At 35.7% G+C, this 15,991-nt stretch overlaps 1 protein-coding gene across 3 annotated transcripts in view; it reads right to left on the bottom strand.

Annotated features, from left to right (window-relative positions):
- The window catches only part of LOC110799321 (valine--tRNA ligase, chloroplastic/mitochondrial 2), a 52,949-nt gene that overhangs the window by 26,775 nt on the left and 10,183 nt on the right, over nucleotides 1-15,991 (bottom strand). For 2 of the 3 annotated variants that reach the window (XM_022004562.2, XM_022004563.2), the window contains 7 exons: nucleotides 14,547-14,641; nucleotides 12,393-12,484; nucleotides 10,293-10,346; nucleotides 9,864-9,916; nucleotides 9,711-9,778; nucleotides 2,103-2,178; nucleotides 1,432-1,515 (listed from right to left, as the gene is read on the bottom strand). In XM_022004562.2, the coding sequence (XP_021860254.1) occupies nucleotides 1,432-1,515; nucleotides 2,103-2,178; nucleotides 9,711-9,778; nucleotides 9,864-9,916; nucleotides 10,293-10,346; nucleotides 12,393-12,484; nucleotides 14,547-14,641 (522 nt within the window). Of the gene's footprint in view, nucleotides 1-1,431; nucleotides 1,516-2,102; nucleotides 2,179-9,710; nucleotides 9,779-9,863; nucleotides 9,917-10,292; nucleotides 10,414-12,392; nucleotides 12,485-14,546; nucleotides 14,642-15,991 lie in introns of those variants that run through there. The other variant, XM_056838567.1, reaches the window with a different exon arrangement.

The raw sequence follows: 15,991 nt of genomic DNA on the forward strand, positions 1-15,991 counted from the left end.
TTTCAAGTCTTAATTTCAATTTCTAACTCAAAATTCTAAGTTCAAAGTTTTTAACCAAGGATGTAAAATTAAGAGCAACCTCTTGTTTAACTAGGTTTATTCAAAGTGTCCAGCATTTGAAGATTATGTTGTCATACTTGAACATGATTTTTCTTCATGAACATAAGACTCAATTTTTCTAAAGTTCAAATTCTAAAACCGATGATGTTTTAAGTTAGAGCAACCTCTCTTGAAACTAGGTTATTCAAAGTTCTCGAAGCATTCAAGAGTGCGATGTCATACTTGAACATTCCCACTCTTCGAAATTCGAAGTCTTAAAAAATCATCTTTTTCAAGTTCTTCAATTCCGATTAATATACTTTAATATCCTTTTTGCATAATTAATCCCTTTCTTTCAATTATTAAAATTCTATTCATTCCGTTTACACCTAGAGCACTAGGCGTTGTCTACTATTCTATTTGTGATGTATGTTTATGCTTATGTGCATAACTTTTCCATGCTAAATTCAAGACCTACAAAAGTTTCATCACGCCTTTGGACAATTGGCCTTAGGTTGCTTAATTACTCTAATTCAAGTGATCACCGGTCCTAACGTTCTAAGCTTGCATGAAAATCAACCTAAACTTAGTATCATGCTATGAATTTTTATGAACATGATCTTTGCTTCGAAAATACATTGTCTTGTTAAATCGAATAAATGTTGTGTTCCCGAACACAAATCTCTATTTGGTTTTCGATTGTCCAAAGCATTATTCGAGTCATGGTCTTTCCAAACGTACCTAAAATTAGTTTGGTTGCAACTCCTTCAAAATTCAATTTCAAAACCGTATGGAATTCCTAATTTTTCTAAGTGTTCAAAAATGACAAAATGTGGCTAATCACAAACTCCAAGTGGTTCCCCTTTGAGGGTAGGATTGGTAAAAATCAAGCCGCTTGGTGCAGATATGATTTGTCATATTTTGATTGATTTTTATGTGTTTGGTTAATTGTCTAAACAATTAATGAAATTCATTTAAATCGCATTTTACGAACACCTTGAAAAACGTGTGAAATCCACCCCCTACAATACCATCTCACTTAAGGTTGATCAAAACTCAGAACCTTATCTAAAGCCTTTAAAAATTAAGAAACGTTTGTTGATCTTGATATTGGACAAAAACATCAATCAAAAGGAACAATTTTTATAAGTTCATTCATCATTATCATTACCCCATTGCCTCAAAAAGGCTCCTGCAAGAAGCAGGGTAAGAGGGGCCGGGTGTACGCAACCTTACCCCTGCGATTGCAGATAGGTTGTTTCCAATTTTTACAAAAATAAAAACAAAATGTTGGATAAATTAAAAACAACAATTTTTATAAGGGAGTATAGTAAAAACAATAAAAAAAAAAAGGATAAATTATTGGCAAATACAAACAGGTGATGATCTTACCTTATCTGCAATTATTGGGATATGACGACCATATGTCATCGGGACGATTGCCTGACAGCCTACATATTTTGCATACCGTTCATCCTTCAGGCACAAGTACAATTGTCAGAATATAGCAACAAATAATAATAAAATGTTAAACCCTACTGAAATGCAGAAGTACATGAAAGCATTGTTTCACTGGCATTTCTATAAATGATAATTGCACATTGAACCAGGTAATGAACAGACAATCCTATGTTACAGAACATTATCCTAACAACCTGAAGCTCTTAAACATTCTTTCTATGCTGCAGGTTATCTTTCACTTTATTTCCAAATAGATATGCGAGAAAAATAAATACAGCAAGTTGATTCATCAAGTGCATACACGCATTTACCATAAAATTTAACCCCAAAAATATGTGACTAATAAAGAACAATTTTGAACACGGGAAAAAATTGACATCGATTCTCATTAGAATATGACCGAGTAAAAGCGGGTATGGTACCAGGATTACATTGCTTTTATATAAATAAGTTTCAGGCATATGTGAGGTTCTGTGAGAGAATAAGTAAAACCTAAATAAGCACTTCAACACAAATATTCCAATTGTACAAAAGATCAACACAATTATTCAAACGTACAAAAGATTCAAGGTCAAGGGGAGGGGAAATATAATGCCACATACCTCGGGATTCACGGCAATAGCAGTGTCTCCAAATAAGGTCTCTGGCCTTGTCGTTGCAATTGTCAGATAGTCCTCCCTTGAAACAATGAAAAAGGAAGTCAATATTCAAGGGGGCGTGGAAGACACATCGTAACCTAGATAAATGATCCCTCTAAGTCGTATTTTATTTCAACAAGTTACCGAATATTAAACACAATGGCCTTCAAGCAAATATAAGGCATATTATGTAAAGGCATTCAAACAAAGAAACAACTACAGCTTAAACGATTTGTAAGAACAAAATTTTCAATCTTGTTGTTTTCTCTCTCAACGGTTTTCCATCGCTGAAGTGCTCACTAATGCCTTCAACAGATGCATTTCTTTTAATAGGATGATCTCTTGCTATTATGTAAACGGTATACTTCTTCCATTCTCTTTTAGTTACAACGTTTCTAGTTTGGGCAGTTTATTTTTAGTTGCAACCTTTCTATTTTTGGCATCTTACCCACTTGACTTTATCAAACTACCCTCATCCATATTCAATAACCCACTCTTTTTCCCTAATTATATCAAAAAAGACAGCATGAACATAATTTGCTACCTGTCCACTTGCATTGCAAAAGTTGCAGTTAAAGTAAAGGTTGAACTAAAACAGAACAGATTAAATATTAAATAATAAATACACCTCATAAACTAGATAAATATTCAACCCAATGTCCTTCAAGCAAATGTAAGACATATTATGTAAAGGCCTTCAAGCAAAGAAGCAACCACACCTATAAAAGATTTGTTTTAACAAAGTATTCAAGCAAGGTGTTTTCTCCCTCAAGAGTTTTCCATCGCCAGAGTGCTCACTGATCCCTCAATAGATGCATTTTTTTTTATAATAAGTGATCTTTTGCTATTATGTGAACGTTATATTGAATGAAGGTTAAATCTAATTTTAGTACCAAATTTCCCACCGATAATTAAATGGATTGTTATTGTATATTTATATGTTAGAATTTTTGTAACTCCTTTGAGAATAGGGGCATAGTTACTTAATTCGCTAGTTAGAGATTGGATACGGATTCACAATTAATACCATTTTCCTAAATTCGGTCAAATATGTACCACTACATTTTCTTAATAGTTTATAGTTTATATTCTCTTTCCATATTAATGGACGAATTCACGAGTTCAATTCAAAACAGTGTACCCCGATGCATGTTGTTTGCGAGTGTTGGTCGATGAAACGAAAAAAGGTGTGAAAAGTAAGTTCGAATTATGGAGACATACTTTGAAATCTCATAGCTTTAAGTTGAACAGAAGTAAGACCGAATACTTAGAATGTAAGAGGCAGCGACAATCACCTTGGATGGGAGGACCGTAGAAGGTTTAGATTTATTTCGTTACCTAGGATCTATTATCCAAAAGGATAGGGAATTGGATGGAGATGTCGCCCATAGAACTAAATCAGGTTGGTTGAAATGGAAGAGTGCTTTAGGGTTTCTATGTGATCCATAGTGTAAAAGCTCGCCTGAGTTAACTCGGATTTTCAAGTTCACGAGACGAGATTTCCTGAGTTGTCACGTTTTCAAATAAGGCGCTTTTGCGACCAGTTCGACCGTTCCGTACTAAAATCACCCGATTCGACTGTTCCCGTTCTAAAATCGCTCGAGTTAAGCGTTCTTAACTCAGCCTTTCGGCGAGGGCTTCCAAGTTCTCCATGAAAGTCGACTTTTAGTTCTTCATGAAAGTGACGACATTTCTTTTACTTAAGGGAGAATATTTTGAGGGTGACATTGCCGGGTAGCTTGGAGAAAGTGGTTTCCGCCATTGATGATGGATGGTGGTTCACGGTTGTTGTGGTGGAGTTTTCGGGAGAGAAATAAAGATGGGAGGAAGGATTGAGAGCAGTGAGAGAAATGGGAGGTGGGTTGAATTTGTGGTTTAAAATACATGGTGGGAGGTTGCTCGTGTCCATATCTTAACCAAGTAAGTGTAAAGCATGTGTATAATAAAAAGAAAAAGGAAATGGTTTGAAGACAGTGTAGGACAGCTAATATTTGTATTTACTTTTTACTTTACTTATTTGGTTGAGATAGTAAGACGATGTAGGATAGAAAATGGGTCCTCAAATACATCGTGTCTTCAAACAGCCACAAATGGGTCCCTCAAATACATCGTCTTAGTAAAGTACGGAAGTTTGAAGATGATGTAGGACACTTTAAAATACAAAAGTTTACCAATTAAAAAATACAAACGTTTACCAATTAAAAAATACAAAACCCACTCATTTATCTTATTGGTTGTAGGACAACTGTAAACCACTAAAATTTTATTCCTACATTATTTACTCATTAGATTTTCCATAAGTATAGTATAATTTAAGTATAATTTAATGTAGATTATTTTTTACTAAAAATAGAACGAAATGATCCTCTTTTATATTTCGGTTGAAAAGATATGTCAAAAATTTTGACCTCTAACCCCACTATAGAATTGGATATTTGGACCATAAAATCAAATTCCTACCGCGAGAACCGCAACCCGTTCCACGACGAACGCATCAGTTCCGTTACCGCGACCACGCGACCGTTCCAGCGACCGAGTTTTCAATCTATGATGTGATCCAGGCATGCTTCAAAGATTGGAAGGGGAAATTCTACCGTACGACAACTAGACCTGCACTATTATATGGTACGGAATGCTTGGATGTGAAACAATGTTATATTCTTAAGATGAATATGGCGAAGATGTGTATGTTGCATTGGATGTGTGGCCATACAAGAAAGGAATCGGTTGAGAAATGAGACGCTTAGGAAGAAAGTGGGGGTTACACATAATGAGATGTTTTTGTGTTCCCTCATTTTCGTTTCTCGTGTCTACTCTCTTTCACATAATCTTTTATTTTTCTTTTAATTTTCTTACTTCACATTGCGCAAACGGTTCCTTATAACGGTTCATGTTAGCCGACCCTAATCATTTTGGGACTAAGGCTGGGTTGTTGTTGTCATTGATGAGAATTCCCTCCCACCTCTTAATGGTTGTTTTTGTCTCGTATTGATAAAGAGTTATCTATATTCTAGTATTCAAAGGTTCTAGTAAGTTGCGTTAGGTTGTTCTTTCCTTAATAATTTTGCAACGCATATAAATTTTTGTTTTAATATACAACTCAAGTGATTTTTTACCAAATGAAGAGTTTGGTACACCCTCTAATCAAACTATATCAAGAAACAAAACGACGATAAATGCCAATATATTAATCTTTATTGCCAAATAACAACCAAAATGACACTGTATTTAACAATGGCGGATCTTATTTGGTGTTGGGGTGGGCCTAGCCCCTCGGCCGGAAAATTTTATAGTGTATTTTTAGTTACGGCCCCCTTAAAATTTTTATATAATTGTATTATTACATGGTATATTGCTTAATTTTTTTTTTCTACCAGCCCCTCGTAAAAATGTTCAAGATACGCCCCTGGTATTTAAGGTTTATAATTAGGGATATCAATTCAATCCGAGTTTGACTCGAGTTCGCCTCAAACAGAAGGAAAAAGGCCTATCCAAGACCGTCAGGAAAAATATCTGAATCCCCCAAAATAAATCGGAGTCCAAATCGGATTTGGATCTTGCGTCAGGTCCGACCCGAGTCCGAGTTCGACCCGGGTCCGAGATAAATAATGATATCCCAGCAACTTCCGCTTAATAACCCAAGTACCCAGCTGTAACTAAAAAGAATATAAATAAATAAAAACCCAACTGTCTCACTTAAAATGTATTCGCCGCTACTATCAGCTCAAAATACAAAAGGCAAAAACACCATCTTAATTCTTGGATCAAAGTGACAACACCGTCAAAGTTGGAATTACCTTTAAGAATAGCAATATGTTTCTTGGTAGCAACAACAATTGTGAGTGGTTTCTAGGAAGCAGAAGTAGATAAAGGAACAGATTATGCAGGTTAAGCTTGTTAAAGATGCCATTGTAGGGAGAAGAATCAAGGGTATGAGAAGTTACAGATGCGGCGATGGTGTGTGCAGCCATGGCTGTGAGTTTTAGTTTAAGTTTCAATTTGAGTTGAGTGATGGTTGGAAATTTTAGACTCTTGATGCGGAGTTCCAAATCAAGGCGGACTTGAACTCCAATCTAGACGTCCAACTATGCTGGCGACTCAGAATATGGATTTTCGGAGACACCATGTCACCATGTTACATGTGTCAATGATCCCCTTCACCATGTTTTTTCACCATCAAATGACGTGTTTTCCATAGAGCTCTTTTTTCACTACTGCCATGTCAAACAAACCTATATCTTCCAACGATCCCCCAACCCCTCCTATCATGATGACACATTGCATTAATTACCGATAACAAGGTAACTTTTAAACTTCATACTCCTTCCGCCCCTTAATACTCGCACCACTTTCCTTTTCGGATCGTCCCTTAATACTTGCACCACTTCTTTAATGGAATATTTCACCAATATTATATTATTTCTCACACTTACCTACTAACCCACTCCCTACAAAAAATCATTTAAAAATTTACACCCCCACTACCCCCTTACACATTTCCCACTAACTATATTAAAAAAATACCCCACTATCAATTACCACCCATTAAATTAATAAGTTAATTCAAGTGTCTTAAACTCCGCGACGGTCAAACCGCTGTGAGTATTAAGGACGGAGGGAGTAATTTATAAGGTTCAGTAGAAAAAATGTACATTTAAAAAAAAAATCGCCTAACGGTCATAAACTATTTTCGTTGATAAAATGAGCCTAAACTAATAATATTTGTGTATTATTAATTTTTTATTAATTTCTTTCTAATGGATTTAAATAGAGCGATTTTCGATAATAATGCTAGATGATGCTAAATTTCCCAAAATACGCCCCAACTTATGTTAATTCTCATAATACCGTCCACGTAAGCAAGGAAACCGGACTACTATTTTTTAATCATTCAGCAAAAAAAACCGCCAACTAAATTAGCGGCTAAATAAAGTAAACCCCTAACCCAGTTGGCGATTTGCTTTACCCAATTTTAGATGCTAGAATCTAGTTGGGCTTACGCAATAGTGAGAGTGCGTGTGACAATGCTAGAGACTAGTTGAGTAATGTTTACAAAATCTACGTGAGTCCGTGTGTGTCATTGCACTTTTACAAGTAAACCGCCATTCGAATTAACGGTTCATCGTTGAACCGGATTTTTTTTATTTTTTAATAACCCTTGTTTATGTGGACGGTAGAATGGGAATTAACATAAATTGTGGTGTATTTTGGGAATTTCAGCATCTTCTAACATTATTGCCGGAAATTGCTCATTAATACTCCCATTTGACCCAAATCATATAAATAATCTATATCTTCTCAATAACCCCCGGTTTTAAGCTATGGTACAACTATTAACTAATCCACCAAGCGTCAATATGGAATGCTCTCCGAGGGGGGATGATAGTAGCAACACAACTCCAACATCCGAAATTTGGAGCGTAGACATCTTGACCCAAAAGCGATCGGGTGTACGCAACCTTACCCCTGCAATTGCAGAGAGGTTGTTTCCAATTGACCCAAAAGCGATAAAGGGACGACCATCTCCTACTTCATAGAAAGGAAGTGAAGAGGTTTTAAGAGCCAATTTGGAATCATATGAAGAAAAACAAAAGACATGGGGTGTCGGAACCATCCTACTACTTTGCAATAGTGAAGAAGGTGTAAAGAGAACGGGATCCGGTTTTTAAATGGGCAAAGTTGGAAAAAATCGACCTGATGGAGCTAAGAAGGTGAAAAGTAAAGGTGGAGAATGTGCTAGTTCTTTGGTTATCAACCTTATGGTTTTACTCTATTCTTGATGATGTTAGTGGCAAAAGGCTCGAGTTGGGAGAAATGAGGTGTTCCTTAATAAAGAACGGGGTGAAGATAGAAAACAAAATCAAGGATTTTTAGCAACTTGTCCAATAGTCCCAACCGTGATGACGACAACGAAGAATTGTACAAGATGTCAAAATATGAATTACGGGGAAAGTTTTAGTATTAGTAATAAGTTTTTATAATTCTATGACTACTTTTATTGTAATACTCTAATTATTTTATAAAGTTGGTATTAAATTTCTTGTTCTTATCTCCATGTCGTGTAGTTTTTAAATTATTAATTTACCTTTATTAATGAATTTAATGTGATAAGTAACTACTACTAAATTAATAAAATGAGTTAAGGATTTAAGAATATAATTGGTGAAGTTAAGTTTACTAACGTACATTTTTATAATGACACTTGGGAGTATAACATGAAAATATTGTGATAACATTTGACTTATTTTGGAGATATAATTTACTTCTTATTGCCAGCATTTGAATATTGTGATAACAACTACAATTTATTACTACTACCAAGGATGCTCGGACTCGGGTACGGGTGTCGGACCCGGGTAAGGGATCCGAGTGTCGGACATGAGAAACTCAAAAATCAAGGACTCGGGGACACGTTTTGAAAGGGTCCGAAATTTATATTTGGACTCGGGGACACGGCAATGCAAAAACAAAATAAAGATTTTTTATTTTTTATTCGCAGATTTTTTTTAAAAAAAAGTACTGATTATAGTAGTTTTTTCAATATATATAATTTAAGTATTAGGTGAGAAGTCAAACTCCTTAGATAAAAATACCATACTTTATTGCTCATATTATCAAATAAAGTAAAAACAGAAAAAGAGGCAAAGGACTCAAGACTCAAGACTAATAAAGTTAAAAAGTAGAAAAAGAGGTACATGGGAATCAGTCACTTTCTTCCACCTACCCAACCCCACATTAAAAAGTAAAAAAAATTAAAACCGAAAATCAGAACCTGCTATTCTGCTAATGTCGAAGATATTTTTTTTCAAAAAAGTCGAAGCTGCTATTCTGCTAATGTCGACAACCACCCTTCGCCGGAGAAGAAAACCAACAACTCGGTGGTCCGATCAACTCGGATTTTCTGGCCGAACAAAAGCCCTAAGGTTTCGGCTCTTGATTTGTTGTTTTCTCTTCTCAATTTTTAGATCTAGGGTTAGTGAGTGCCGAGTCCACTTTTTCTCCGGCGGGTCCGATCCGGATTCCGTGTCCGCACCCGGGTCGCGTCGTGTCGACACCGGTACGGAGGGGTGGTGAGCCGAGTCCGAGCATCATAGACTACTACTTCTTGGAGACATGGTAATTGGTAACATATATGCATTTAAGAAAATAATTATGCGCTGGTCATCATGCGCAGTTGGTAACATTGCATGGTAACAGTCAAACCACCTGGCATCCCAGCTTACTCAAGTGGACAGATATTGCTTCCTAAACATATAATTAATTGAGCAAGTAAATTTAAATAGATAAAACATATTAAAAGTAATAGGAGAGAGTGTAGTGGGGTAATAAGTAGGAGGGAGAAAGTGGGAGAGGGTCATTAGAGGATCCTCTTATTTGGGAAAATAAAGAGGAGGGAGATAGTGGGAATGGGGTTGGATGATGAGTGAACAATGCTCTTCTCAAAAAAAAAAAACCAAAGAGTGAAACTGTAACTAGATATATCAATTCTACTATAATAAGAACATAATGACCTGGTTTAAAGGAGACAGCAGGTCTAGGTTATGAAAATGGAAAATAAAGTATGACAATTACCTTGAGCCTCCAGCCACGCGATATTTAATATGATAGAGAGCACCCGGTTCTTCAGAATATTCAACTTCCTATTTGCATTTAGAACATATAACTCAAACTCGAAGAAATAAAAAATTTAAACATCAGCAATACCGTCAGCCAGCAAGAACTTACCAAGTCTGAAACAGCTGTCTGAAGATTAGGAGACCAATTTACCATGTATGAACCTGAAACATTCAACTGATCATTGGATGGTAATCGGGTTAACAGCCTGTTTTTGTTCCAGCATTTAACATTTAAGTTATGTCAAAAAAAAAAGCGACTTATATTTATTTACTTATCCCTTTCCTTTTTCTGCAAAAGATTGTCAGGTAGTCATCATATACAAGTTCAAGCAGCTAATCCACTGAATTATGTGCAATTAACACACACACACAAAAGCAGCATCCTAAGAAAACAGAAGCATACGACAGAGTTTAAGTGCCAAAAGTGAACCCGGATGTCAATACAGAATTTCGGAAGCAAGCTTGAATTGACTTTCACAGCATACAACATATTCAGGAAACATAAATTACACTCAAAAACAGATTTCAGAAAATCTACCTTGGTATATTAGGCCTTTCTCATGGAGCCTTACAAAGGCTTCTATCACAGCTCCTGTGGAAAGAGTAACTTTTAAAACACCGACATTGCATTGTTGTGAACTATGGATCCACATTATAACCTACAGCATGTTCACCTCAGAAAAAAATTACAGACATGCAAGAGTAAGATTATATGAATGATGGCTGGCAAACTTGATCGTGGATACATGTGCATTATGCTTATCGTGCACTCAAAGAACACTACTGCATATATAAAATAACATGAAATTAAAACGAATGAACATAAGATATGTCCTTTGTTTGAGCAATAGTTAAAAACATAAGAGCATGTACATTGGGGCTCTTGGAGTGGCTCTCCAAGTAGCTCTCCAAGTAGTTCTCCAACAAGGACTATCTTTTGGCCAACAGTGGGGCTCTTGAGTAGCTTTTCATGGAAAGCTACTTCAAGGTAGCTCTTGGCCAAGACACCTCCAAGAATTGATTCTTGTTGAAAAGTGAAGAGTAACTTCGGTTGTGAAACACAATTAATTATAGACATGTGAACCACCAAATAGTAAAACATGAGATTGGAGAGCTCTTTGAAGAACCAACCAATGTTGGGTGTTTTCTGGAAGGAGTTCTTGATAGTGTCTTGTAGAGAGATGGTGGTAGAGAGAGAGTGGACAGCCACCCAAGACCCCTTTTGAAGAACCAATCAATGTACATTCTCTAAGTAACATATCACATGTTCTTTTAACGCACTTGTTTTCTTTGGTGCAGAGTGAAAATCATGCACATGCATCCATGATGGATAACTATTTAGACCTTGTCAAACATTTCTAGTGGAAAACGTATTTTCTAGGCAAATTTACAGATCATATGCCTTAAATTCTCTGTTTTTTTGTTTCAGTTTTAGATGACATAGACTTATAGATATATGGTGAGAGAAATATATGGCTTTCCTCTTCCAATTCAATCAACCCAGTTCAAGTTCGTGAATCCTGTATTGTATTACTCAATCAAAGCCATACAGCAATCATCTTTCTTTTTCCACTGGTGGCATTGCTGTATATTTGCAGAGGGGACTGCTTGTATTAATTGGATTCATACTTGATCAAGTACTCTCATGACTAGTGCTACAGTAAGGGGTTTGGAAGAATAAGAACAAGAACCTCTGGGAAAGAAGTTTTCTCTTGCTGTACTTAGTGTTTAAATTTGTAAAATGTTTAGTTTGTTTAAGCAAGTAGAAAGAAATATAATAATAAGAATACCCATCAACAAATTCAAGGGAACAGAAGTATATACATATACTAGATACATAAATTTTGTAAATTAAGGACAAGAATAGAGAAACTACTTTTTCTAGTTTCCATAAGCTTTTTTGTATAGTTAAAAAATACAAATTTTTAGGAAAGACGGCCTAACGGTTAGACCACTTTTATGCACTGGAACCAATTAGTTATGCACTTTAACTAATTAGTTAACCACTTAAATTCAATTAGTTAAGCAACGAAACCAATTAGTTATGCAACCGAACCAATTAGTTAAGCATTGAACCAATTAGTTAAGCAACGAAACCAATTAGTTATGCAACCGACCAATTAGTTAAACAATGAAACTGGTTAGTTAAGCAATGAGATCAATTAGTTAAGATTTTATGAGTTTTAGTTAATAATAAGTTTGTTTAAAAATAATAACTATTCGACTCATACATTTAAATATTTGTCTTTATACCTTAACTATTTTGCTATTCAATTAGTTATGATTTTATTACTTTTACTTACGTTTTACACTAGTTTAGTTAGTACCAAATAAATGGTCTAACCATTAGACGGTCTTACACAAAAGCTTTTGGTTAAAAAAATACTGAAAATTGAAAACCCGGAATAAACTATGCGCTTAAAATAAAGAGTTCTTTTATTATAATTTGCACGTTTTCTTAGTTGTTATTCCAAATAGTGTGGAAATGACAAAATAAGAGATGGTCCAGAAATTCTTGATTATTCTTAGGACATCTTTTCCTCCATTTTAATTATTGTTTTGCAAATATATGTGGTTTCCTTTAATATGAATTTAAGATGGCCTACTAATCAAATAAAACAGTAGATAACTCTCTTACGACTTAGCCGCTCATCAAGAGTAAAATGCTCTCGAGTCCAATCGCAAGAAGCCCCAAGCCTCTTGATTTGATTTGTAATGGTTCCACCATACCTATAAATCCAACAATAAAGAAGCACCATTGTGTCAACAACTCAAATTTCTAAATAGCAATTAGCCAGAATAAGAAGTTAGGCAATGCAGAAATGTCCATTAGATAACATGAAAGTGGCAAAAATCACGCACCTTTCCATCTGAAACTTTTCTTAAAAAAACTATATTTTAAATCAGTGTATTTGGTTTAGATTACATGGTATGACACAACCAATTTTATCACTGTGTTTCTTCCCTATCATTGCAATCTTCATGGATGGGCAATATGAATCTTAAGTAAGAATAGCAGCTATATTGCACGGCACGCCAATATCCCATCTTAGTGCCGCGCGTATCATGTCCACATATCCATAGGGCCAAATGAAGAGTCTGAACATCATAGTTTCTAACCCTTATCATATAAAAACCTGACTTTCTCAATTGCCATAGTAATTCTTGAGGGAACAATCAACAAGAACAGAAACAAAATTTAATAATACATAAGAACCAAAACTAATAATCAATAACAAGCTCAGTCAAGGGTAAAGCAGACCCACTTCATGTCATAACTAAGGTCCACTCATAATTCCTTAAGCATCAGATCTCCAAAGCAGAAGCACTGTAGCGGTCATTTAGAAAAGAGCTCAATAGCAATGCTAGCATTTATCTACACTATTGTCCAAGTTACAGCTTGCTAGACCTCTATGAGAAATTTTCAACATAAGCCCTCAGAATTTCTTGGAAGCTTCAAGAATGGTAAGAACATTTTTCAAAGATCCATGACTACCAATTAAAATGAAATGGTCAGAAAATTGCAGCATCCAACAAGGGTCGATTACATTAAGGTTCCTGCAGCAAGGACCTTTCCCCATGACACTTTGCAGTTTGCACTCTCATTTTAACTAACCTCCTAAGGACATCAAGTCATCAACCATCCAGATAAAGAAGATAGTTGTTAACCTTCCCATTACTATATACAAGATAAAACAGATTCTTGGAATAGCATCAACAACTAAAGGGAAAAACTTAAAACGCTAATCAAATATCTCCCTTATACAAGTACCGAAGCAATGATCTAAGCTTTTCTTTACATCCAGTTCATGGATCCTTAAGAAGAGTTTTTTAGGCATTAATTTAGAGGAAAGTGTTTGTGAAACCTTTATCAGCATAGCTCTTATTTTTTTACCAGACATCATCATTGTTTCATCCCCCTCCCTTGTTAATACAAAGGAAAATCAAACTAAAACATAAAAACATTACATCGTACAAAGACCAGCAATACTCCTAGGAAGTATAAATAAAACGAATGTCCCAACCAGTGTATAAAAGGAGCACCTAGGCTGTGAGGCTCAGGATGCTAGAGATAAAGTAGCCTAGGAAAAGTAATATCAGAGAAGGCACATAGAGGCTTACAACTGTCTTTTTCACCAATTTTTAACTTTTAACAAGTGCCTAGGCACAAAGATGCGTAGAAGGATTTGTACCACCTCCGTGCACCTTGTGCCTCTTTAGACATTGATAATTGATCATAATAGCATCCAGTATCAGGTACTAGGGAAAGAAAACTTGGAAACCCTGAAGACAAAGAACCATATAGTAGCAAATCGAACGACCCAAACTGACGTAGAATTTAAAAATAAGAAAATGTATACATAGAAGCCAGAGAATTTTCCATTTCCTGTGCTTCCTAGAAACAATGTTTCCATACTGAAGATACAGCAAACCAAACTTGGCTATTATCACCACCGGAAAACCATTTCTAAGACACAATGCCAAAACAATATATCAATCATACAATACAAAAATAATGACTGCCAGCCTCTCCAGTATTAACAATGCATCACACAAGCATTACAAGAAACAGCTTCATTTGGCCTCCAATATTGCAATTTGTCATTAATTTATCATTCCCCGATTTTCTTTATAATGCAGTAGATACTAATCAAATATAAAGCAATATATAAGCCGATAACATGTACTTCTTATGTTATTGTGTGCATATGCACATGTATGTGCGTGACTGTATGAACATGAATTGTCAGCAAGAATACAAACTCTAGAACCATTCAAGAATCAATCTTACTTCTCTTTCCACTTCCAAATATGATTAACAAACTCGTCTCGGCCTATATCAGCTCTCTTTATTCCCTCTGAAGCAAGCATTCTCTCCACAACCAACTACAAGAAAAGCAATGCGGTGTCACCGGTCAATAAGAACACATATTCCCTGATATAAACAGGGGGGGGGGGGGGGGGGGGGAAGGAAAAACAACAGTAACAGACTGCACTTTCTAGAAAAGTTAAGCTACTCCAGCCATCCAGAATGCCAGACCCTTTACAACAATCCAGGAAATATAAACTGCAGTTAAGCTGGTCATGTTACCACCACTCGTTTTATTGTTGAAAAAAAATTGTACGGCCCCAAAAGATGTCCAAATTTCAATAGAACATAGGGGTGTATAGAACCAAGTTGAGCCGGTTACTCTTCTATTCGCGTTCAATTACATTTGATCAAGTTGATTTCGAGCCCGAGCTCAGTTGATTTAGATATAAATGTGTTCAAGCTTTCCATGCTTACTAATCAAGCCTAGCTAATAAGGAGTAAGGACACCTTTTTCATTTATTCTGAAATACTTATCACCCACTAAATTGCATCAAAAAAAGTAAATATATGTCATCCACTAAAATAGCATCATTGTGTTAAGCTCCTTTGCTGTAGTGTAGAGGCTGACAGAAGTTTAATATGTTAAGGATCAGAAATGAGAACAGGAATTTAATAGTTGACTATCCTCAAAAAAAATTATATGAAAGGGTTTTATAATAATGATTTTGCTATCTAAAACTTCTGTACATATTAGTTTTACAAAGTTAAAATTTGACAAGACAGCAGTTGATAACACCCCTATTCCTCTCAACTGGGGATTCACGGCTACGACTCATTTTCCTTGAGCATTTACCCTCAATCTGTCTACTAGGGTGACTTGATTACCAGCACCCACATGTGTTTCCTATGAGGATCGAGGACACAGCTAAAAGCTTAAAACCACTGTCTAATGTTGTTTCCTTGATATGCACCCTTGTCCACCTTCGCATTCTGCGTCCAAACTAGCTACAATGCCTTCAACCATATGCTTCCAGCAATCCCTCTATCCCCTCTGGAACCCAGTTGAGAAAAAAAAAATGTTTTTGCATTTGTGATAGCATTTCGAAGATTGATGGCCAGGCAAGTCACAGATACAGCGACGAGGATTCAATCTACAGAATATGTGATGTTACTCTGGTAGTTCAAATAATGCATTCAGCCACAACTCGTATTTTGAGCACCCTGACCCTTTCCATGTTGATTCCCTTGAGTTGACACCCCATCTTTTTCGGATCATTGTGTGAATTCTTTTTTGACAAACTGAGATATGATGAAAATTCTTTCATCGTGAAAATTCTTTTTTGACAGGTTCATATGCAATTATTTCTGGGAGAACGTATACTTTTAGTGCAAAGTGCACTAAAGTGATAGGAGTCATAGAGCCT

The sequence above is a fragment of the Spinacia oleracea genome, chromosome 1 (genome assembly GCF_020520425.1).
Source record: "Spinacia oleracea cultivar Varoflay chromosome 1, BTI_SOV_V1, whole genome shotgun sequence".
NCBI classification, from domain to species: domain Eukaryota; kingdom Viridiplantae; phylum Streptophyta; class Magnoliopsida; order Caryophyllales; family Amaranthaceae; genus Spinacia; species Spinacia oleracea.